This window comes from Haemorhous mexicanus, chromosome 1 (genome assembly GCF_027477595.1).
Source record: "Haemorhous mexicanus isolate bHaeMex1 chromosome 1, bHaeMex1.pri, whole genome shotgun sequence".
Taxonomy (NCBI): domain Eukaryota; kingdom Metazoa; phylum Chordata; class Aves; order Passeriformes; family Fringillidae; genus Haemorhous; species Haemorhous mexicanus.
Genome location: NC_082341.1, coordinates 17,119,970 through 17,144,661, shown reverse-complemented (window position 1 = coordinate 17,144,661; position 24,692 = coordinate 17,119,970). Strand labels below are relative to the sequence as shown.

The following is a 24,692-nucleotide window of genomic DNA, read 5'->3' as shown; positions in this document are numbered from 1 at the left end:
TAGCAGCAATTCAGCCCACCAGCCCCACTTCTTGCCTCCCTGTAAGAATTCTCTTTGATTTGTTCAAAAGCTAGTTTGACCCAATATAGAGATAGTGAACTGAGTGGAAAAGGGGGGCTTGAACATTGTCTACCCAGAAATCAGAGCAGGGATCTCAATCAAGAATTCCCCTGTTTTCTGACAGAGGGTACCAGTAATCAAACCCCAAGTGTTTGCTGAGGCAGTCTGGTCTCGTACTACAGCAATTCAACTCTTTTACAGTGAACTTGGATTGTATGAGTCAGAGGTACAGGAAAGATAATGACCCTCCAGTCTGGTGAGATGACGTGCCCTTGAGAGAGGAACTCCTGGGCAGTTGTCTCTGCTTTGATACATGTTCAATAATACAGAGAAGGTGAGAGCCGACAGAGCATGTAAGTCAACGTTGAGGTGGTGAGCAGTGAGGCTTTGGATTCACTCTGTGGCAGGAGAGTGAGGGAATTGCAGCTTGGGAGCTTGAGTTCTGCTTGACAGCTTTTATACCACAACCTCTGAAAAGGAGATTTGCAACATTACTGATCTAATGCGACTTTCTTTACAGCTTTTCAGAAGAGTGTTTGAAAAAAGAAGTGTAAGGGTTGGCTTACATGTAAGCCTACGAGTCCAAGGTAGAAATCATTGTGGTGGGGGATGCTTATTTTTTATGAAAAAGAGGAGGAAAAAAAAAGAAATGTGATTTGATCCAAATTTGAGGAGGTTTGACTGCTGTATTGCAAAATATTTGTTTCACTGTGCTTAGGTAAATAATGTAGCAACAGCCCACACCTCTCCCTTAGAAGGCTGTCTCACAGGCAGCAGTTAATGAACTGGTAATGAAAAAAATCTAATGGGTTCTGCCTTATTATGCCCAAAATAGGCTCACATGTTGACTTCCAGCAGAATCATCAAGAATTTACTTTGGAGCCAAAATGCAAAAAGTTTCTAATAGTTCTCAGCTGGTTTGTATGATTTCTCTAATAATTCAACATTCATAAAAATGTATGATGAGATTTTTCTCAAATGACAAATTATAGCTGTGAAATTTTCCAGTTCATTGCAAAAATAATAAATTTTTCTTCCCTTCAGAGAATCTAACTATTGGCCAGCATTCACAACAGGTAGAAGGGAAGCCTTTGCTTCCTGATTTTAGAAAAAAATTAGGAATTTAGTGTTTAGAAAATGAGGGTTCACCAGTGCTGCCCTGGACAAGTAGTGCTGTGGCTGAGCAATGCAGAGGGAAGTAGCCTGCCTTGCCTCTGTGGAGTTTTCTGTCTCTCCTGGATGAAGTCTTTGGGAGTCTGCTTCCAACAGAAGGCACTTAGCATTTGTAAAGGGAGAGCAGAACATCTATCAAACATGGAAAGATCAAAAACTGTGACTCCCTGTGGAGTGACTGTTGGGAGGGAAACAGCTGAATAATGTTGAACATATTCAGATCTCTGACTTCACCTAATGCACACTGTGAAGGCTGTGTTTGTAGTCAAATGCTGATTCATTGTTATGGATGTGGAAAACCTTTTGTGCTTCTGCCTTTAAGACACTGCTCCATTAGTTGTTTGAGAGGCAACACTGCTTCTGCCTCCTCTCAGACAAATACAAGCCAAAATGTTAATCTGAAGTGTGATTTTGTAGACTGGACATGCTTATGCTCAGGAGTCAGGAACCACTGTGGTTTTGAGGACAAAATCACTGAAACAATTGAACTCTTCACTTTGAAAGACTTCTCACACTTCTGTCTAAAACAGCCTTTAATTTTCAGCTCATCTGCTTCTAATGGTTTGGGTACATAAAAACTTTCATGATAGCCTTTCTTCAGTGCTCATCCTTGTCAGCTTAGCAGGGCCAAGGCAGGAGCTCTGCAATGCTCCCAGAAGATGCTTCTGGCAGATCCCATGGTGCAGGCAGCACAGAGAGATATTTTGTGCTGCATGAAGAATCAAACTGCTCCTTCTTCCCAAGGGGATTTCCTCAAATTTTGGTTGTTCTCATGCTCCTAGGAGGAACTTTTTCTGCATTAGCAGGTGGTGATGGATAGAAAATGCAGGTGCTATTTCCTTGAACAATTCTTGTGGGAGTAAATTTATCCTGATAATAAGTGCAATTATTTTTAAAGTGTTATGTGTTCAATAGCTGTTATGTGGTATAAGTGTTTGATGTGTGGTGTGACTTTTCTTATGTTGGTTCTGTCCTAGCTCAAAAAACATGTTGCTGCTTCTAAACAAATCAAACCCCACTTAATTAGCAAAGTGCCTTCCATAGTTATTTCTGTGATGAGTAGGTTATTGTCTCAGCAGCATCAGACTCAGTGGGAAAAAAATCTAAGAAGTGTTAATTTGTTCTTCAGAAATAGCAGGATTGGGGATGAGCAGACAGCATCAAAACAGACTAAAATCTCACATACATGGTTGCTGGTTTATGGAAATGACCTTTCATCTTTCAAAGACAGAAGTCTTCCACTGGGAGATGGAATGTACAAAACAACTTGACAAGACAGCCTGTAAATGTGTGTCTCTAACATAAGCATAGCTAATATTTTCTATTATTGCTATGTAATACTCTCTGGGCAGCAATCAGTTCCATTTAAATATGATTAATATGAAAGTAATAATGTTCCAGACTTCATTCTTGTGCATACTGTCAGAGGAAAGACTGGTGATTTGTTTTTTAAATAATCTGGTGGGGAAATAATAGGAAAGTCTAATTCCTGTGACACTGCTACTGCTCTTCTCAATTCTGCACTGTCTGAATTTTTCAGGGTGTTGAAGGTATTCCTGTCCCGAACGGCTCAGCGTATTCCATACATGACAGGTGGGAGAGTGATGAGGATGCTGTCTGTTATTCTCCTGGTAGTCTTTTGGTTTCTCATTGGCTGGACTTCTGCAATAACCCAAAATTTGGAGAGAAACATTCCACTCATTGGTCAAGGGCAAACATCTGACCATCTGATCTTCAATATGTGCCTCATAGACCGCTGGGATTACATGATGGCTGTTGGTATGTTAATTTTCTATCTTATCTTTAATTTCTATAATAAAGCTTGGTTGCCTTTTAATTTTTCTTCCTTTAGAATATCTTAAAGTTTTGTCAGACTGTGTAAAATGTGAGAACTACAGCAGTAAAATATCAGCATATAGATTTTTTTAAATGGGCTGAGAAGTAAAACAAAATATGCTGACACTTCTATGACTTTCAAAGGTTTGTAACTTGGATTGTAGGAACAAAATGATGGGTGCTCAAGACATTTCATCCTAGAAGGCAAAAGGAAGAAGCAGTTTGTCTGCTATTGAAGCTCTTCAATGGTTCTACTACTATTGAAGTGAGAAATTGTAACTAGTTTAATGAAGGCTTTTTGATTTTGCACCACAGAACTGGTCAGAGTTCTTGTGTGAGGAGGGCAAGAACTTCCACCACCACTCATTCATAACCTTCCAGAAACTGGTATCGAAGTACAGGGAATAGGAAATGCACATCAAATGCACCAATTTGATGTTTTTGTTAGATGTGCTTTCAGTGCATGGAATAGGCAGGAGCTAAAAATGACACCCTGCAGAAGTCATATAAAGGGATTAGTTTTTGTTTCCTGAACTCTGTGAGAAGCAGTGGGTTCCCTGTACCAGGGTTCAGCTAAACAGTGTGATGTGCTTTCTCCCACGCAGAGCTTCCACCTAGAGCCAGTGCTGCTTGTACAGCCCAGGCTAGGCACCCACTGTCTCAAATACTTCAGTGTTTTGAAATCTGAAATAAATTCCTATTTTCTGCCTTTCCCCACTTCTCCCATGGACATCCCACTGACAGAGCTTTGCTACTGAGGCTTAGGGAGAGGCAATGGTGGCTTCTCCACATGAGAGTGCAGATGAGATGGACAGAAGTGTTTTCTTTCAGACTGGCGTACAGAAAGTCAGTGTATGACAAAACACTGCTGCCAGCTTCACAGAGGAGCTTCCATGGCTCCAAGGTGCCCCTGTGCTCTGCTTTCCTCTCCTTTCTGTAAGATCTCAGAGGCAGTCAGGCACAGGGGTACCCCATCTGTCAATATGCTCACTGGTAAACCATGCAGAGAAGAGAAGAGAGGAGCATGTTTTGGAATGCCTCTCAATTTGGGTCCTTTTGGAGGATGTACTTTGCAGTAATGGAATAGCAGTATTGGCAGAGATGTTGTAAAATTAGCAAAAAAGAATTAAATGTGAAACACTGGATGATGTCTTCTGCACTAACCCATTTTGGATCAAAATTTTGGTGTATTTGACAGTGTAGTTTTATTAATATTTTGATAGTGGTGGTTTTTGAATAATGGCAACAAATGTTTTTAGTCTCTGGGTTTTATAATTCTGATGGTGTAGTGATTAACAATTCAGATCTTAATAACCAGTTCTGATCAATTGTATATTTTGGCAAAAAATTACATGAGTTGCTGTCTGCCAAGTATTGAAAAAAAGTAAGAATTGTTTTTTAAGTACATTTACATTTAGAAGAATTTTTAATGTTTTTCAAAATACACTTAGGGGTAATAGAAGCAAAGTGAGCTCTCAAGCCTGGAAAATAGGGCAGAATTTATTTTGTGCAGTCATTTTGTCTTCTTTCCCACACTACATCCTAGACAGAATTATGCAACTCTTTAGTACACTATGCAGTCATATTAGTGGTACCAAGAGATGTGCACCTACAAGATTGTAGTAACATGTGTGGTATATATATATATATATATTTATATGTGTGTATGTGTGTGTGCATGTAACTTCAAGATTTTTATTGTTAATAGCAGCCTCAAAAGCTTACAGTCAGTAGGAACTAGTCCAAAACTTAGATACTTCATCTCAGAAATGTGTCAGAAATAATATCCTTAACAAAGAATTCCTTTTATTCCTATGTTAGCAGCCTTGCAAAATATAATATGTAGTAAATTAATTGATAGATTCTGCTGTTTGATTTCAAATGCTAAAGTAAAAATGGTGGATGTTAATTTATTAAAGATTTCATTTAATTTTGTCAGGCACAGTATTTTATATAAATCTAGTGAGTGTTTTGCAATATATTCTGTCCCTTGTAGCCCCTGCTGGAATACTTCCCTATTTCACTCGGCTGTCAACACTTCACTGAAATGCAGACAGGAGATTTTCAAGGTCACAGATTAGTGAAGTGAGAATTAACAAGGCTCTGCTAGAAAGTCATAATGAGATGAATCCTTTATGCTACCAGAGATTATTGGAATTGGGATTTATGAAGCATTTTCCATACTAATCATGCTACTTAGACTCTATCTCCGGAGACTTTTATTACAGTGAATGTTTTATATTTACATTTCCATTAAGTCTAAGAGGATGGTCTCTGTGAGAGATGTAGGGACTTATACACAATAGTTATCACTGTTTCTAGCATTGCCTCTGTACTCTGTGATATGCTGATGAGAAAAATTAGCATTCAGTAAATCTTACTTTATCTACATAATGTAATGTAAGTTACTGTGTATTTTCCTTTGGGTTTGTAAGTTAGTGTGTATTTTCCTTAGGGTTGGACACTTGTGGGTAGCTTATTTGTTACTTGCCTTATTGTTTTATTTCCTCTGTGTTAGTTTCTGCATCCCTTTCAAGGTCAGGGCATCTGTCTCATTGAAAATCCATGGTATGGTTGACAGTCTGAGATTGCAGAGAAAGACCCGAGGCCTTGAAAATACTCACCCACAAAGCCTTTTTTCTATGGCCTGAATATATTTTATACCTCTACCTGTCACCATCAGATTTTGGCTTAGAAAACAACTCCAAGTTATAAACTTCTGCTGCCTACAGGCTTGCAGTGTCACAAATCAAACTACTATTCTTTATCCCGAGGGGAAAACATCCTATGAGTGTAACAGATATTGTTCCAGGATTTAAAAGAGCTTCCCAGAAACTGGAAAAAGAGACAATAAAATAAGTTTAATGAACAAAGCCCCAGGGAGGAGACAAAGGCAGGCAGAGAGATAAACATGCATGCACAAGCACAAACAAAAGGCAGAGGTGAAATCTTGACAGGTGGATGTTCCTGACTTCAACAGGGCCAGTTTCACCCCAAATGGATAGGCAAGTTTTTAAAAATCCCCCATATATTCTGTGTGTGATTTTCAGTTTTTATTTAGACCAGAGGTGAATGACAGGTATTAACTAAGCACAGGGAGATGTTTTTCCCCTGCACCTGGTTTGGTTTCTGGCTGGCAGGAACAGTGCTGCTCCACTGCACTGAGCTGCTGCCGTTGCCCTCACATCTGTAGGTCATGCTTTGGGTCTTGGGCATCAGGAGGGTTTCAAATATGAAACTTCCTCATAATTACTGCATGCTCTCAGCCAGGAGAAGGAACAAAATGAGTATTTTTTGACTGTTCACAGAAGAACACCCTACCACTGTTCATTTGTTGGTACTTAACATACATAATCTTTGTGTCTAACAAGGGCATAAGGTGCCAGGACAAGCTCTGACAAACTGGGCATCAAGACTGCCTGTACAGTTTTGAGCTAGAGCATTGTAATACATCCTTATGAGGCCCTTTTATTAAATTTTCTACAGGCCCTCTGCTGCATTCAGTGAATGAGTGATTATTATTTCTTTTTGTTATCCCCATTTTGATGTGGCCCTATGCCATATTTGGGGTGTGTTGTTCAGAGTAACATGAGTAAAGAACTCTTCATTTCCAAATGGACATTTTTAATCATGTTCCCCTTAGCATCAACGTACAAAGATTAAAGCCAAAATTATCCATTTTCGGTGTCTGTCTTGAGACATGGAGGGACTGGTTTTTCAGAGTACTGTTTATAGCCCCCTCTGTGGAAAGCACAACCTGGAGATGCTTAGAATTCAACACTGATGTTGAATTCATTTCTCACATTAGATACTCAAAAAGTATATCATGTAAAAATAGTGATCACTTGTGAAGAGCTTTTTCTAAGTGATAAGGCCAGGGTTGTATAAAATGTTTGCAGCAGAAATAGAAAAAGAACAGTGTTTTACAAAGTACCTTCAGCTCTGTCTCTTTTCTGCTTGTAAGCTACTCCTCCTGGCACCCTGCACACCTCTTCAGCAGTCCTTCCACAGTCCACATCACCAGCACTGTGTGCAGTTTTATGGCACTCATCTCTAGGATAAGGTAAATCTGGAAGAGGATGAGCACCAAAGATGGGGAGTGCTGCTGGAACCCCCATGCTTAGCAGTCTGGGTTGCATTACCCCCTGCAGTAGCGTTGCTTTCTCTTGTTAGCTGTTATGTGATAAGTGAAATCCCATATCCTTTACTTAGGAATGATTCCTTCAAAATATTTCTGCCCAGGAAACCATGTTTGTGTTGCCTGGGCCACCTATTTCTGTGTTGGTGAATGTCATATTTAATTGCTTCTGCAAGTTTCCTGTGGTTTGGGAGAGGCTGGAAGGTTTTCTGACTTCCTCTTGTCTTTGCACCACTCTTTTTGGAGTCTGCTACTGGTACTGCCCTAAATCTTTCCAACACTTTAAGTACTTTGGATGCCATTGGCATTTGCTTGCATCCTCTTTAAGATGTGAGAGAGGACGCCCCACACTCAGCCAGTTTTCAGCTGATCCTGTTCTCCCTCTTTCATCCACACACAAGCAGAGAGGTTGATGGGGCTCATGGAGACAAGAGGAGTGTCCAGCTGACTTTAGTAACAACAGTGAGCTGTGGAACTCATGAAGCAGGACAGAGGAAGTAAGAAAATTAATTCTAGAAGAAATAAGAAAATCTTTGAGTATAAGGGCTGAAAGGAGTGCAGAAAGGAGTGCAGAAAGGAGAGGAGCTCCTAGACACCTGAGAGTGGCTTAGCACTGGTTTAGGACAGTGATACTCCTAGGTCTGTTGCTCACACTCAAGTCAATGGATATGTCTCCACTGCCAGCAAAAGCCATCTCTAGGTCACCCTGAAGCCATGGCACCCACAGACCATGGTCTGCATGGCCCTTGCATCACTGTGAGTAGACCTGCAAGGCAGTCCTGTCACAGTTTGGGGGACAGAGTATGCTGTGCCTCCCACCAACCCAAGGACCCCACTCTTCTCTCTCAGCCTTCACAGCCACAGGCCATGGAAGTTCTGGGAGGAAAAAAAGTCTCAATCTGGCACCATCGATTCTTTTACCACAAATAGCTCTCTTCATTGCTGTGCATAGCTAATTAAAATGATGCTGAGATATGGTGGGAGAGACAGATAAACCTCTGGTAATTTATAATTTGCTAGGAATAACTCAACACTAAAGACTTGTAATCACAGTTCATTGAAATATATGAAAATCCTTTCAGCTGAAGAAAAAAGCTTCTTCTATGACATGGTGCAACTCTCCAGGTGGGAGATTGGACACAGCGATGCAGAAAGAGATTGCGTTGGCTGGCAACACAGGAGCAATTGAGGACACAATTTTTTTCCAGTTTTAAAATGGTGCATGCTCAGCTCCAGCTGGCACCCTGAGTGAATGAACGGATGGAAGAGCTGTGCTTCCAGATCCATAGCTCACTTCATCTCAGTAAATGGGATTTAAAATGTAGTGAAGTGTGGTAGAGAAATAGATGAGTTGTCATAGCTGTGCTATGGATGTAAGTAGAGTGATAATCAGTAATCAGAGTTTAAAACATGGGGAAAAAATGGTATAATTGTTGGAACAGTACTATTTTACCAAGAGTGTAGAGTTCAGAATACCAATTGAACTTAGGCAAGTCACAGCTATAACATCACCATCCCTGGGGAGCAGTGGCCTGGTTTCGGCCTGCGGTGGTGCTTTTTAAACAAGTAAGTGTGGTCAAACATAAAGCTTCATACAGAGCCATGAAAATGGGCTTTAATCTTTCAGGACTGTCTTCTTCTTGCAAGTAGCTTCTGGACAGCAGAATGCAAGTGGGCACAGGAATGGGTGTCCTGGCTCCAGGGAGCCCACAGCCATCTTCACCGAGGGGCTGGCAGGAAGAAGAGAATGAAGAGAAAGACATTTCTGCCAGGCTAGGAGGGCTGAGAAGCAAACAGGACAGTCTGAAGTAATTCATATTCCTCCCCTGACCATGGCATTAAGGAAATCCACATTTTAGGACTTAAGCTCTTCACAAATATGGGTAAATTTATTTCCACTGTTGTCCTGAATGGCAGGGTGGCATTATCCCCATTTTACACAGGCAGAGCTGAGGCACAGTGAGATTAGGGTTATATGGTCTATTTAATATGGTTTTCCATGTTGCAATGCCTTTGGCTCAGTTACAGAGCTTGGTCAAATATATTTGCAACATTTGTATGGTCTCACTGGCTACAAATACAGCCCTTCATGCTTATTTTTGCTGCAAATCACAGCAAAATGTGTATTTGGCACCCAAATAGCAAGAAAAAGGCTCCCACTTCTGCAAAAAATGATGACTTATGCAAAGTTTGGATTGAATGGGGACCTCAAATGCATTTTTTTTCATATTCATTGAATATGAGAATATGAGCCTGAGGCACAAGCAGAGTTAGAAGTCAGTTGTGTATGTGTTCTAGACTGCTTCCCCCCCTTGCAATCTTTCCTGTCATTCACTAGACATCCAAATGTCATTTGCAACAAATTGCAGAGCCTTCTTCATTAGGCAGCCTCGATTAGGTGGAGTACAGACATCTGCATAGCAGGAGTGAAAGCAGCAATGGATTAACGAGGGGATTTGCTTCTGCTCAGAGCAACACAGACCACTGCATGTCTAGCAAAACCTAGAAAATATGTTAACCCAGATCTTCTGAGGAAGTTTGATTAAGTCAGTAGTAACAACCCTAAGTCTATCCTTTTCTGTGAAGCAGACACATACCACAAACTATGGATACATAGCATAGTCCTTCATTATCAGAAGATGCAGAATATGAGCAGTGGCCTAAAAAGATCTCAAGTGAGTGGACATGGCTCACTCTTCATAGTAACAGGCATTGTAACTGGCAATGGCCCAGTGTGTTGGATGATCAAGCTAAGTGCTCCAAATTGCTTCATTTTCCAAAAATATCATCAGCATCATGAAGACAAGGAAGAATCCTGATTTTTAAGCACCAACGAGTATATTAAGCAGGTTGATCAGATAATGCAAAGACCAGATAAAAGGTTCTGTGGATAAGAAGTAGGTAGTGACTAAGAAGAGAGATATTTAAAGACTAATTCATTTGTGCACATGACATATTGAGGTCACTTTACATTTTCATCTCCTACCTTCCATTCATATCTGCATCCATTTATGCCTTTAAAGCAACTGTGCTGTTTCTTAACCTCTTATCTATCAGAGATTTTTCTCCCAAATCTGAATGCCTGTTTTGGACAATTATAGAGAACTGCTGCAAGGTTTTTTTCAGAGCTCTTTTATGTTTTATTGTTTTGACTCTGCATTTTCTGTCCAGAGAACAGCTGACAGCTCACTCACTCTCCTAGGAATTTCCATAATTTTTTCAGAAGGGGAAAGGAAGGGTATTTAGGTTTTGTGCTTGATATATGAAATGGGAAAATTTATAAGCCTTGTGCTAAATCATAGGAACAAGATCATGTGTTTTGAGCTTTGAGTTTGCTCTGGACAGGTACGCAGTACGCTAAGATATTTCTTTAGTCAGAAAGTCACTTTTCTACACCAGACTCTTAGTGGAAAATTATTCAGCAAGCCAAATAGGAATTTCATATCACATTTCATAGATTTTGACCATTAAAGATATTTGGTGCAGTCACTAGTGTCCCATAAACAATCTAAGAGAAGGATGAATTGTACATTAGCACCTTGCTGCATGGTAGCCAGATACACTCGATTATCTATCTGTCTGTCTATCTATCTATCCATCCATCCATCCATCCATCTATCTATCATTAGTTATATCTTTGTTATTCATTACAATAATAAATATATTAATATGTTACATTACTTTATATTGAGAATGTAAAAAGGCCATGTAGGAAAAAAATACAGCAAAAATTTTTAACACCTTTAGATTTTTGTTGCAAATTGCACTAACCATCTGTAGCTAATTATAGGAACTTGACTTCTTCCCCAAACATACCTTTTACATCATACATTTAATCTGTTTAATTAGTGGTTTAGATAATAAATCAGTTTTCTATCAGTCTGTTTTGTCATTGCTGATGAAATTATTGTAATGTTGGTTTAGCAAGTAAAGGAACTCTGTTATTTTACCTTATGTTTTAAGAGCTCTTCCATATTTGTGTTCCATACCAGATGTCACAGTAATTATTATCTGCAGACAGGAATGCCAACTCTGCTGTAAATGTAAAGCTTTTCTAAAAGCATTATGCACTGAATGGTACAAACTACTGTTATGCTCCAGTATATTAATACTTTGAAATTGCTTCTTGTCTGAAGAACTCCTTGCGACCATGATTGTGAAACTGAAAACTGAAATTTTCAGAATTAATCAGATCTGGAGATCAGATGTTACCTGCCTTCCTGCTTAGCCCAGCTAATTAAAATGCTTAGGGTTTGTGAGGGGTTTTTTGTTTTGGTTTTTTTTTTTTCCTCTGGAAGTATGTTTTTTTCATTTTCATTTGCTCTGTATGCAAAAAAACCCCAAAAACCACTAATTCAAAATGACAGCATTTTCATTTTTTCTTCTAAAAGTACACAAAATTTGGCCCTCACTCTTTAGTTTAAGTAAAAATACCTTCAGCAAATGAAATTTTACATGTGTTTATTTTTATTTCTTTGGAAGCCAAACCTTTTCAAACTCTCAGCCTCTATTAGCACTTGTAGCTGATCTTTTTAGTCAGAAAGAATCTTGGGGCTCTTGTTGCTTCAGCTGAGAAAGAGGAAGAAGAACAGACCTTGGGTAGTTTTGTGGAGTGTTCCTGTTATTTCACAATTAGCTCATCTATTCAGTTCTCCTGCTCATGTTGGGGAGCAGGGGAAGTTTGGAGGAAAGGAAAAATGTGGGGAAGTAGGTGTTGTCTGGCATGTTAGAGGAGCCCTGCTGAACACTGTTAGTATGAAGGGGTTCCATAGAAGACAGGACAGTAAGATACAGTGATCTGGCTTTAGCAGCCTAATTCCAACAATTTTCTGCTTTTCAATTTCTTCTAAATCATTATGGAGCAATGAAAGCAATAAATTACAGTCATTTGAAGAGCAATACATTCCAGTGCCATGATTCTGCATGTGTGAGGCAAGTACCTAAAGAAAAAAAAAACCAAACTGCTAAGATTTGTAAAAACCTTTTATTCTTATTTAATTGAAGCCAGTTTTGTATTCCACTTGGTCAGGAAAGACTTCAGGATCAAGATAGCTTTGTAAGTCATTCTGTGCAGGAGTTTTTAAGAAACCAGAATGATAGACTTCATTTATAGCATAGCTAATTTTCTAGAAATGAAATGGAAGTAGCAGGCAGTTTGCCCAAGTATATGAGTAATTTGGGAAAAACATACCTGCATGTGTGTTTTTGCTGAGCTCAAAACAGACTGGGACACACAGTCTCAGAAGATTCATACCAAGATATTTTTCATTTTGGTACCCAGTAAGGCCTCAGATCATACTATTAGTCAAAAGATCAAAAAGTTTATTATGTTAGGATTTGGTGAGGAAGATCCCAAAAACAGCAGTATGGGTGGATTATGCCCTTTCAGATGTTTGGGTTTATGTGACTGTCAAGACTGCTGGGTCTGTGAAGGCTGTGCTCCAGTAAAAATAGGATCTTGGAGATAGGACGTGTATTTTTCATGAAGAAATGTGCAAAGTGTTGTTCAGAGTTCAAACTGAGCTCTTGTCATTGCACAGAGAGATCTGTGTGACTGAATTAATTTTATCCAGACTTGTCTCTATTGATTTTAGCTGGAATTAATAGCAATATTTGAAGTTTCAAAATGGTGTAACAATATATTATAGATAACTTACAGCAGTCATGGACTACTAAAAGTGGAGGTACTGGAGGGTTTGTTCTAATGAGATATCCAGTGCTGACATTCTATTTTAGTCTGCTGTTAATGGTGGGTTCACAAGCACTTGTGTCATTACTGAAACCAGACCAGTAATTATTTGCTGACGAGTTGCACAGGGTGGTGTCACTGATCACCAGGTTTAGTTACAGTATAGAAAAATTACTGGCAAAAAGAAGTCTGAAAAAGAATTGATTTTCTATTATACTGCATTTAAGTGTAGTTTCTATTGCAAAAATTCAACAAGATAAAAGAAGTGTATGAGTAACAATGGGATTGCAGTTTCTGCAGCTGGTCTGGAGCAGTGCTGGCATTGCAGGGGTCTAACATGAACTGCACGTTACTGGGTGACACTCAAACACTTCCAGCCATTGTCAGCCCAGACTGCAAGGCAAGAGGGACTGGCACCAGCTCTATTCATAACTGCATGACAGAGCTGTTGGGTGTTTTTCTGGGATTTTTTGTTTTTGAGGTGGTTAGGAAATCACGTCATTTGCATTAAGGTCAAAATGATGTCACATCAGGGTGTCCACTGGAAGCTGAAGTCAGTGTACTGCTGGGTGCAGGTGAGCTGTCTCTATCTGAATTGTTTAGGCTGATCCAGATACCCTACTTTTTCTCCTTTCTTCCTTTACTCATTTTTCTCCTAAAAGAAACACATCATTGCTTCTTAGACCCTCAGAAGTGACTTGTCGTATTATGAGTACCAGCAGAATTAACTGTCTTGAACAGAGAAATTTTTTAGACACAAAATATCTTGTTTTATCTAAGTTATAAACCTTTGAAATGAAAGTGTTGTCTTAAAAAGCATATAGTCTGGTAGCAGCACTATATCTGCCTCTGTAAAAGGAACCAGAGCTACAATTAAAAATACTTGTTATCTGAAGTGATGTCAGAATTCTGTAGTACTGATTATAAAAGCAAGCAAGACATTTTTAGACATTGTCTCAAAGTTGGTCAATTGGTAAACTGAAATACCATGAATGCAAGGGTTCCTGATGTGGAAAAAGATGTGTAAAATTAAAACCAAATATATCATGTACAGTCACAATATCCAGAAGAGTTTGACTGCCTATGTGTGTACTTATATACATGTGTATTGTCTTTGCATAGATTCTCACACATACAGAAGATACTGTAGTGCTTCAAATTTCCTTCCATCTATAAAACTAATTGCAAATTATTTCTTTTTGTTCTTCTCACAGCTGAATTTTTATTCCTCTTGTGGGGTGTTTATCTCTGCTATGCAGTGCGGACAGTCCCATCAGCATTTCATGAGCCACGTTATATGGCTGTTGCCGTTCACAATGAGCTCATTATCTCTGCTATATTCCATACAATTAGGCAAGTGATCTGTAGATCTAGTAATTAACCATTTATCTTTCAGGTTTCGTATGGTGCAACTTAGAGTGGGTGAATGGGATAGGATGCATAATGGAAGATCTTATAAATATTTCTTTCTGCAAATTAAGTGCTTAGTAAACTTAAAACTGTTCCCATGGGAACCAAGAATATGAAATTTTATAATTAGGATTTTTTTCAGTATAGTTAGGTGATATTTTCTTAGATCAAAGTTCAGTATATATGATAAATTAGGTATAGCAATACCACTGTCTGTCTTCATCTACATGCCACTCACTGTTTTGTATCCCTAGAAAAACAGCAGGTAAGAATGTTGGTTTGTATGAACTTGGCTGATGTGTAACAGATTGGTGAGCTGCAGCTATATGTTAAGATTATTGTACTGGTTTGGGCATGAAGCATAGTGTTTTATATGCTGACATTAAAAAATTGTTACACATATAATGCTGTATCAGTAATATAAAGCCCATGTTTCTTCTGAAGTCTGTAATGAGCTCTGCATTTCATACTTGTAAATTATTTGGGTAGTAACAAATAAATAAGGGTCTTTGCTAGAGCTGCATGAAAATTTGCTAAATCTGGCTTTCCTACAGAGTACCCTTTATAAATGAATTGGTCCTAGAAAATGCAAAAGAGGAAGATAACATGAGTTTCATCTCATCCTGCAAAAAGTCTTAAGACTTTCTTCTGACATTCTCACACCTTCTTTTGCCTCCTAACAGATTTTATCTACTAAGATTTTTTTTTTTTTAACATTACTTCATTGACAGTCTTCAAATACTCTCCTCTGTTCCTTGGTCTGTCTTGGCACTAAAATTTCTCCTTGTCTTCTTGATTTTTGCTTTCATGGTTTTTTCTGAGTAAACATCAGCAAAGCAAATCCTTCATCTCTGTTCCTTCCTGGTGCTCTTTTCTCTTATCATTGCTATACAGTACACTGCATTTTTCAGGCATGCCATTTTTTCCCCTTCCCCTTCTCCTAACCATGTATTTCAACACCCACATACACTCAAAATCTATACTCCCTAACACAAACATCTGCAAAGTTATTGTTGAAATAGTCTTTTTTTGATGGCAGCATTTTCCTTTTCATTCCTGAATAGATGTAAAATTCACTTACAATACTTTTGAGTTTATTATTACCAATATGACAGCTTCTTAGTCAGTTTTTCCCCCATCAATGTATATTCCTAAACTGTGTGGTTGAGCCATGTTAGAAGATACAGTTCAGAGGTATTTTTGTAGGCTGCAAGTTCATTTTAATAGAACAGGAGGCAAGTAACCTTTGATGAAAGAAAGGGGAAAAGGGGAAAATGTGGCATTTTAATACATTCCTTATGAAGGAGACACAAAGGAATTAAGTCTTTCAGTTTGTCTTATTGACAGTCCTGTGCCTGCAGCCTAAGGTCTGCTGATCCTATTCTTCCTTCTTTTCTTTTTTTTTTTTTTTAATGTACATTTTGTATTGATTCTTTCCCATCTGTCTGATATATGCTGGTTTGTTGAAGAAATATTGTGTAGTGTTTATAGAAAAGATTGAAAAAAATGTACATGGTCCCTCCTGAGATTATGTCCATTTCTGCATGCCCAACTCTTAATTTTTTTTTTTTTTTGCTTCTCTCTTCCCTGCCACGTTCTGGATGCAACTGAAAGGGCGGAAATGTAAAACTTAGATTTATATGAAATACCTGAATTGTCATGAAGTTGAAAGTACTGGAGCCTTGAAGGACACCTACAAGGCAGCCATCCAGTCTGAAAACTCCCAAAGCTCATGGAAGATTGATGTGAGCACTAAATAAAACCTTGAACTGTTTGCATTTTGTTTTTGTTTGAAAGTATTCCCACTTCAGAAACAGTGGATTCTGGATTATCTTCAGATCATCATAGTATTAATTCCTGTATTACTCTTTCTCTTATATTACTGAGAAACCCAAAATTTATATAGAAAAAATCTCATTCAAATAGAAATCCTATCTTTGCTAGGGCTGAATGGCTACTACAAATGTGATTTTGCATTCAGAGGCATGGTATGGCATGGATACCTGAATCAGTCAAGGTCTCCAGCATAAAGCAAGCAAAAAAGCCTTCACAGAATCTGAGGATTGGATCTGTTAAAGGTTAAGCAAATGCAGTGGCCATCAGGATGTGGGTGCTTTCTCCCATCTGTCTGATGGATCTGGCTGCTGCTGGCTCCATTGCAGGTTGAGCAAATCCCTTTGGGGCAGTCACACAGCCCCTGGCTGGCCACAGGGGCCACTGCAGGTCCCACACCCAGCCTGGTCCTGTTCCTCCTCTGACACTTCGGGTCTTCCCAGGGGCTGTCACCCACATGCTGCCTGGGGTTTGTTCATCCATTGCACATGCACACATGCACACATGAACACATGCACACATGCACCATGCAGAGAGTGGTGTCACACATAACAAGGATTTAATGAGAAGATGGGAGATACATCAGGTACACAGCTCAGTGACAACTTGCTTACATGTCACTAACCATTTTATCCCCCCCTTCTTTCCATGCTTGTTTTTCACTCACCTACCTTATCCTCTATCTGTCCCAGTCCTTGTCTTCCAAATAAACAACCAACCCTCATTATTTTTTTCCTATTGGTCACAGTTTTCCTGCATCTGTCCTCAAATTTGGCATTTGTGATGCCATTATCTAGGTAATCACCATTTTATCTGCTGTTGCTGATATGGTTACATCAGTGCCACTGACCTTGCAAGTTCTGCTTCCTCAAAGGTCCTTCAATTACCTGTGAAGTTTGCCCATCTTTCAAATGGCTCCCTCTTAAACACCTTTGAAATCTTGCCATCCCTTACAGCACTGTCTGTAACTTTGTTCACCTTTTGCTCTTTATTTGTTGCATCCATCAGTTCCTCCTGTCGTCTTCATCAGTGCAGTTGTGTTCAGTTTGCTAAATCTCAGGCCTAAGCCTCCTCATGTTCTCTCACACCCGAAGCAACAGGAACTCTCTAGGAATCAGTTAATTGGGATATTTTGTTGTGTTCATAAAACATTGCATTTACAAAGTAATAAACAAGTAATTATGTCTGTATTATTACAGCATGTAAGCCAGTGTTTCATGCCAGACTATTTCTGTTAACAAAAGCTTCTTCAAAATGTGCATCTGTGAACTTGGATAAGTTGCAAATGTCATTTCTATCTGAATGATTTTTGTTAACCTGGAAATTGCAAGCTAGCAGTACACCCGCTCATCCGCTGCACTGCTTACTGCTCCTGGCTTTGGGAGCTCACTAAGGCAGACAAGCCAAGCATGCCTCAGCTTGAACTGCACTGCTTCTTCTACCACTCCTTTAGAAAGCTCAGCAAGGAACTGTTTTGTTTGACAAGTTCAGCCACTCATTTCCAAGCATTCACAGGCTCTTGGATCCCACAGCAGTGAGCTGGGTGGTCCTGCTGTAAAGACCATTTCTCTGCTCCCTGCTAAAATGCATTTCAGTTCAGTTCTCCCTTGGATGGCTTATCAGCTGTACTCAATAGCTGTGATCTGTGGACATCCTGTGTTTATGAAGTGCACTGCAATTCATCATAGTACATGTGCTTAACCTAAAACCATCCCTTCAGCTCCTTAATGTATGTAAGCTACCATAACTCAGGCCAAAGAAACTATGACATTATACACAAAACAAAAAGACAGCTCAGTAGAGTGAGATATATGGAATAAGCAGTATAATTTAAAGTCTGTTGTTTCTTTTTTATATTTTGGTTTGTTGGTTGGTTTTTTTCAGAGTTGTTTTGAAATTTTGGCATACAGGGAAAGTTTGTGGATGTAATTTTTAGTCTGTATGAAAGCAGTACAGAACAAAACCAGTTGTGTTTGGCCATTCAGTGAAAAGAAACCTAAGGAATACAAAAGATATTAAATCTAATGCACTGAAGAAATGCAGTGAACTGCAACCCTGAATTCTATTTTCAGATTCATTCTTTCTTCAAGACTTCAGTCTGACTGGATGCTGATGCTGTTCTTTGCACACACACATTTGACTGTGACAGTCACTGTTGGGCTACTTCTGATCCCTAAGGTACTTGAATCTGCTGTCTCTTTTCTTTTGCCAAGTCTGAGAAAGATAAATGTTGTCATGCAGAAGGATTTCTGTGTAAATATAGCAGCAACTGATAGAAAAGAAGGCTGTAAAATTTGGCCATTTTACCTTGAAAGCTGTATTGGTTTTATTTTTAAAAAGTATACATTTTCAAAGTTTCTTTCTTTCAGCTTTCAAAATTCTAGAAGTTTAAAGTACTAAAAATGTTGATATGATTAATACAAGAAGGAAAGAATCCTGCCTAATTGTGCTTTTTTTTAGGTATTTGTATGACCATGCTGTTGCTAGAGTTAGCTGAGAACAGACAAAGAATTTAGGCAAGGGCATAGAACCACTGGGATCAGGAGGCTGGACTAGCCATGAGATGGGGAGGTAGGGATTTAAACCTGGCAGTTCCAGGCTGAAAAAGGAGAAGCCTTTGCAAGTCAGAGCCTGGGACAGACAGATGCTGCACACTGGGAGGGGACATGGCCATGGCAGGGAGCCAGAAGCAGGAGGTGTGTGGGGGCACAGGGAGATGGTGATGGCAGGAGTCAGGGAAGGGCAGAGAAAGCCCCTGGCCAGGGGCAGCAGATGTGCAAGTGGCTCCTCCTGTCCCTAGCAACAGCCCCCAGGAGTGGAGTGGAACTTCCTTTTGAGGACAGTACCCCAGCTAAAGGAATGACTTTCTAATGGGTTTCAAAATGACTAATCATATTAATCAAAAGCTCAAGAGTCAAAATAGCAGTAGAGGTGAAAGCTAAATATGAAGAAAGAGCATTAAGCAGTTCAGATTGATAGAATTTTCAGCTTAATGAAGCTGCTATTCCTGCCTTTTTCCTGTGTGTCAGAACAGGGTATGCTGATGACTGTCAAATATATGTACATAGAACAGTCATAACAAGGGACCCATTGATGCAGCCTTAATAGTGCATAACCTTGTTTTATTTTAAATTACTTTTCTGGTCTTTAGCAATGATCTTATATTTTCTATTTTATATTCATGTACTTTATTACATATCTTCAGAGATATTACACATCTTCAGAGGTGTCTTTTTAAACTAGCCTAGAAAATTTGTTGACCTTTCTGAAGCTGACTCATAACTACTGATCAGCATTTTCATTTTTAGCTCATTATCTGTGTTTCACTGCACAGACCTTTCTTCCAACACACTAAAGAATTCAGACAATTAAGATTCACAAGGTTTAGTTCTTTTCATAAATCCTGAAGACAGATGACTGTGTGGACAATAGTAAATTCAGATGAGCGAATCAATATGAACAAAACAATAATAACAGCCTCACTCCAATTCAAGGGCCTGGTGAAGCATAGAAGAAAAAAGTTGTCTACTTTTTCATTAGTTTCTTTCTTTTCTTTTTTTTTTCCTTTCTTTTGTGTTGGGTTTTTTTTCCCCCCACCTTATATCTTCCTTTTCAGGGTTAGGATCTAAATTAGGAGAATTGCTTTCTGCAGGATTATTAAGATGTGTATAGTATAAAATAGTGTCTTACTGTTTTGGCAGCAGTATTGGAAATTATATCTGAAAGTCTGTTTTCATGCAGGCCTAATAGAAATGCCATTTAAAGAGGTTCAAACAAGTATCAAAATAAGTTGAGAATTTTTTTCCTTATGCAAATTTCTGAGATTTCTCATGTTAAGCCATCATTAATAAGAGTTCCTTCCATACAATACTGAGATTCTATGGGACACTACTTAAGCCAGTGAAGCTTAAGTAATGTTTTGAGTTTGAGAATCACATCAAATCTGTACAAGGGTCATTGTACCATAAAAACTGTGGTAAGCTCTTACACTGATGTTGAAGTAAACCTTTGCACTCATGGCAACATTGTTTTTGTGAATACTTATTGCAGTTTTCACATTCAAGCAATAACCCAAGAGATGATATAGCTACAGAAGCTTATGAAGATGAGCTTGATATGGGTCGGTCTGGATCCTATCTGAACAGCAGTATCAACTCAGCATGGAGTGAACACAGTTTGGATCCTGAAGATATTCGGGTACATAGGACTTAGTTAAATAGCATTCCTTTTCAAGAACACCTTTTCCTGGAAGAAAACTCCAACTTGCATGCATTTGTTTCTCTTTGCAGATATCAGCTGGAAAATGCCAGCTTAGATCTTTTAGGATTGTGGTATCAGGTCATGTAAACTCTCATGCAGTATTTACTGGTGTGAAGAGATGCCGCATGACTAGTTGTAGTAAAAGTCATTGTGGTGGCTGAGGAGGAGGAATCATCCTCAGCAAGAGCTGTTACTCAGTTTACATAGATTCTTTGAATTATTTTGAAGTGCAAACAGCTTTTGGTTTCAGTTTAATTAGTAATTTGTATGTAACATATACATAAACATGCATAACTATAAAGATAAAAATTTTCAAACTTGATTAATGAAGAAAATTACTTTATTCTTATTTTACATGATAAAAGGCCTTAAGTTCAGAGAACAAAAAACAGCTGTAGAGTTCAGCATGAAAGCACACACCACGGCATTGTGAAATCTGAAACAGCATAAATGAGTATGAAGTGTGCATGCTGTGGAAAGTGACATGTTTGTGCATGAGAGTTGAACTTCTTTTTAAGTTTAAGACAAAAATGGGGTTCAAGTTGATGGAGAAATGGCATATTCAAGAGTTAGAAAAGACAGTGAAATGAGTTTAATGCCCTTTTTAGAGCAATAGGTCTTGTATTCATCAGGCTGCTTGTTTGACTGTAGTCACTAGTTTTGCCATTCACTTTGCTTTGCAGGATGAGTTGAAGAAACTATATGCTCAGCTCGAAATCTATAAAAGGAAAAAGATGATTGCTAATAACCCACATCTCCAGAAAAAAAGGTGCTCTAAAAAGGGCTTGGGGCGCTCGATAATGCGGCGTATTACAGAAATCCCTGAGACAGTCACCAGGCAGTGCTCCAGGGATGAGAAGGACCTGATGGAGCACAGTGCTGTGAAGAACTTGGCTACACTGAAGAAAAACCCACCGGATTCCACAAGTTCTGCGAAGCCAAAAGAAGATACTTTGAAAAACAGAGTCTTTTCCTTAAAGAAGTCCCACAGCACTTACGATCATGTCAGGGATCAAACAGAAGAACCAAATGGCTTAACTACAGAAAGTGCAGAAGTTATAGCTTCTGAGAAAACACTTCTGGACTCCTTGAATGGTAACAAATTAACCAAAAATGGTCCTGAAAAGGTTGAAGCTGTCTCTACTGAATCAGTCCCTTTGGTATGCAAATCAGCAAGTGCACATAATTTAAGTGCCGATAAGAAGCCTCTGCATCCAAGAACATCTGTGTTACAAAAATCCCTCAGTGTTATTGCTAGTGCCAAGGAAAAGACTCTGGGACTAACAGGTAAGACACAAAGTCTAGAAGAAAGCACTAAATCTCATAAATCTCAGCAGAAGGGTAAGGAGGCCACCAAAAAGCACTCAGCCTCTGATAAAGGGGAACATAAGGATTCCCACCGGAAAAACTCTACCCAGTCTGAGGAAACAAAGAAAACACATAAATCTGGAATTATTAAACAGCAAAAGGTTAGTCAAACACCTGCAAATCCAGACACAGGCCCAGGTAAGTCTCTGCACAAGGACAATTTCAACATAGGAGAAGTTTGTCCTTGGGAGATATATGACCAAGTTCCTGGTCCTGTGCCTTTTGACTCTAAAGCTCAAAAACATGTGTCTATTGCTTCCTCAGAGCCAGAGAAAAACCACCCTTCCCAGCCTAAGGGGAAGACTCATCATAAGCTGAAGACACCTGAGGGGTACCAACAGTCAAATCAAAAGAGCTCAGAGAAGGTGGAAGCAGCCTCTCAGGAGACACAAGAGCAGCCAATCTTTGAAAATGAGAAAAATCAGTCAAGTTCCAAGTCCCAAGTGTCTCCTGGGCTGAAGTGCGAGAATGTTAATAGGTATACACCTAATACCCATCCTGGAGAGTGGGAGGAGCTGCCCCAGAAAACAGCAGAAAAGGAAAACCTCAATAAATTGGCTGAACAGAAAAAAATTACCTCTTCTGAGGGAAACGTGCTTTCATCTAACTCCCATAAGCCAAGTAGTTACGTACAGCAACCTTTAGCATCTCGAGCTGAAGTCTGCCCTTGGGAGTATGATACAGCAGATTTACCAAAAGCAGAAAGAAGTGTAGCTTTATTGAACATCTCTGCTATAAGTGCAAATAAAACAGCAGCACCTCGAAAATAAGAGGCTTTTGGACTGAGGAGAGTAGCAACATTGAGAAGACAGACAACAAGAAAGACAGAGGGGACTTAGGCCAAAAGGATCTGAAAATTCCTAAGGAGCATCACTTAAATCAAGGAAATCATCACTACAAATATGTAGGCGTTAAGCAAAGTAAATTATCATTATTGTTGTTATTATTTATGTGTTGAGTGCCAACAATGTAGTTAGCAGTGCCCAGAATATGGTCCCTGCTCAAAGGATTTTACTGCGTCAATGAAAGAAATCTGCCTTTGTCAAATCAATTTTCTTTTAAAAGAAAAAAATAATAAGATGATAACAAATGCACAGTGTAGATCTGAACCAAATTATTTCTGGATGCCCTAACTGGCTGTAACTTGCCCTTGGGATTTTAAAGATCCAGCAGAAGTGGGACACAGAAAATGCCCTGATGGCAAAAAGGGGGACCAACGAGCAGCTTATTAAAGTGACGACTTTTCACTTTACATATTTAATCTAAATAGCACTGCTAATTCAATGCATCCCAAGAATATTTTATAAAATGATTGCTTTCATTTTCTTATTACTGTGTGTTTAAGTACATTGTTGTGTCTCATATTAAAGCATTCCAGATTGTATAATTTTTGCAAATAACTTTGATATTATGTGACACAACAACATATTTATGCAATCTGCAGATACTGTCTTCTAATTGCAAGTTAAAATACCTGCTGTAGACCTTTTTGTTTATATACAGAATTGCAGTAATCTTTCACTGGCTATAGAAGCCATAATTTGTTTTGGGAAATTCTTTTGGGCTTTGGACATTATTTTTTTTTCTTTCCTGTAATTTATATAGTGATTTTTTTTGTTTACTCTCTGTTATTTATATTTATAGTTTGATACTGTGTTATTCAGGGGTTTTATATGCAGTAAGTTATGCACTTCCCTGTTAATGCTCATAGACTTTGTTAATAGTGAAATTCAGTTGTCTTAGCTGCATAAACTGGTAGGACAACTTATCTGGGTTTTTTGTTATTAATTGGAAAAATATCATCTAAGAGATGAGAAGTCTTACTTTAAACATCAGTGGTCATGATCTTGTTCAGTATTTCATACTGAACCTATCCTGTTAAATATGACAAGCAAGAATGACAGTGAATATACCCCAGAAATGATCACACATTTTACTAACACCAGACAGCTCTGGGAGATATTTTATTTATGGAACAACACTGTACTGTTTACCCCTGTTGGCAAACCTCAAAAAATTGGCTCTTGGAGTGAGAACTCCAAAATATTACTCTTCCCCCATATATGCAAATGTAAGTGATACTGGGAACGGAAATGATGGCATCTCTCTCCAACTGTCCAAAATGCTTTGACTTTTTTTAAATTTATATGTACATTTACAGTAAAAGTTGGTGTTTGATACAGTGCTACTTTTCAGCAATAGCTGCAGTCCTCATCGTGCATATGAGCTTAATTCGTAGGTGGCCCATTCACAACTATGAGTCTTAGTGACAGTTCACCATCAGGGCCTGAGGACATGTTGAACTCCTCTGAGCAGTATCAGCAGTAATTAAACAGCCCCAGCCATCTCAGTGCAGTACCAGTGAAGTGCTGTTCACAGGAATTGGCTGTACGTAGTGTACTCCAAAACAAAGACAGCTCACTCCTAAAGAACTTGTGCAATTTGAGAGAAGTGATGGGATTCAGTGGAAGAACATGAAATGTGGATGATTGAATAGAATGTGTTGTTAAATATATATAATATATATAAAAATAGATATTTATATATGTTTAGTATATATATATATAAATGTCATTATCTAATACACACATGCACATACACGTATGTAGAATAAACTGATTTTTGTGGCATCATAGAAAAAGTGGCTTAAGATAAAATGCAATGAGCAGAGGGACTTAGACAACTTTGGCATGAGGATTTTTCTGTCCTTTTAAAAGGAGAGGAGTCTGTGGGCATGTCTAGACTGACAGATCAAGATGGATCTGATTTTCCTACTGCCGCTGCTAAGCCCAAACCTCACATGTGCCAACACCTGAGCCAGCTGGGGACAATTGACTCAGGTCTTGGTGCTGTCTAAACATGTTACCTCACTTACAAATCCTGCTCATGAGCTCCAGATTAAGTGACTGAACTGCCCCAGCCAAC

At 38.9% G+C, this 24,692-nt stretch overlaps 1 protein-coding gene across 1 annotated transcript in view; it reads left to right on the top strand.

Moving 5' to 3' along the window:
* GPR158 (G protein-coupled receptor 158) overlaps nucleotides 1-22,590 on the top strand; it is a 184,804-nt gene extending 162,214 nt beyond the window's left edge. The window contains exons 7-11 of the mRNA XM_059841506.1: nucleotides 2,774-3,012; nucleotides 14,111-14,249; nucleotides 18,212-18,317; nucleotides 20,190-20,336; nucleotides 21,083-22,590. Coding sequence (XP_059697489.1) covers nucleotides 2,774-3,012; nucleotides 14,111-14,249; nucleotides 18,212-18,317; nucleotides 20,190-20,336; nucleotides 21,083-22,537 — 2,086 coding nt within the window. The 3' untranslated portion in view covers nucleotides 22,538-22,590. The remainder of the gene's footprint in view (nucleotides 1-2,773; nucleotides 3,013-14,110; nucleotides 14,250-18,211; nucleotides 18,318-20,189; nucleotides 20,337-21,082) is intronic.
* The last annotated feature ends 2,102 nt before the right edge of the window (nucleotides 22,591-24,692 follow it).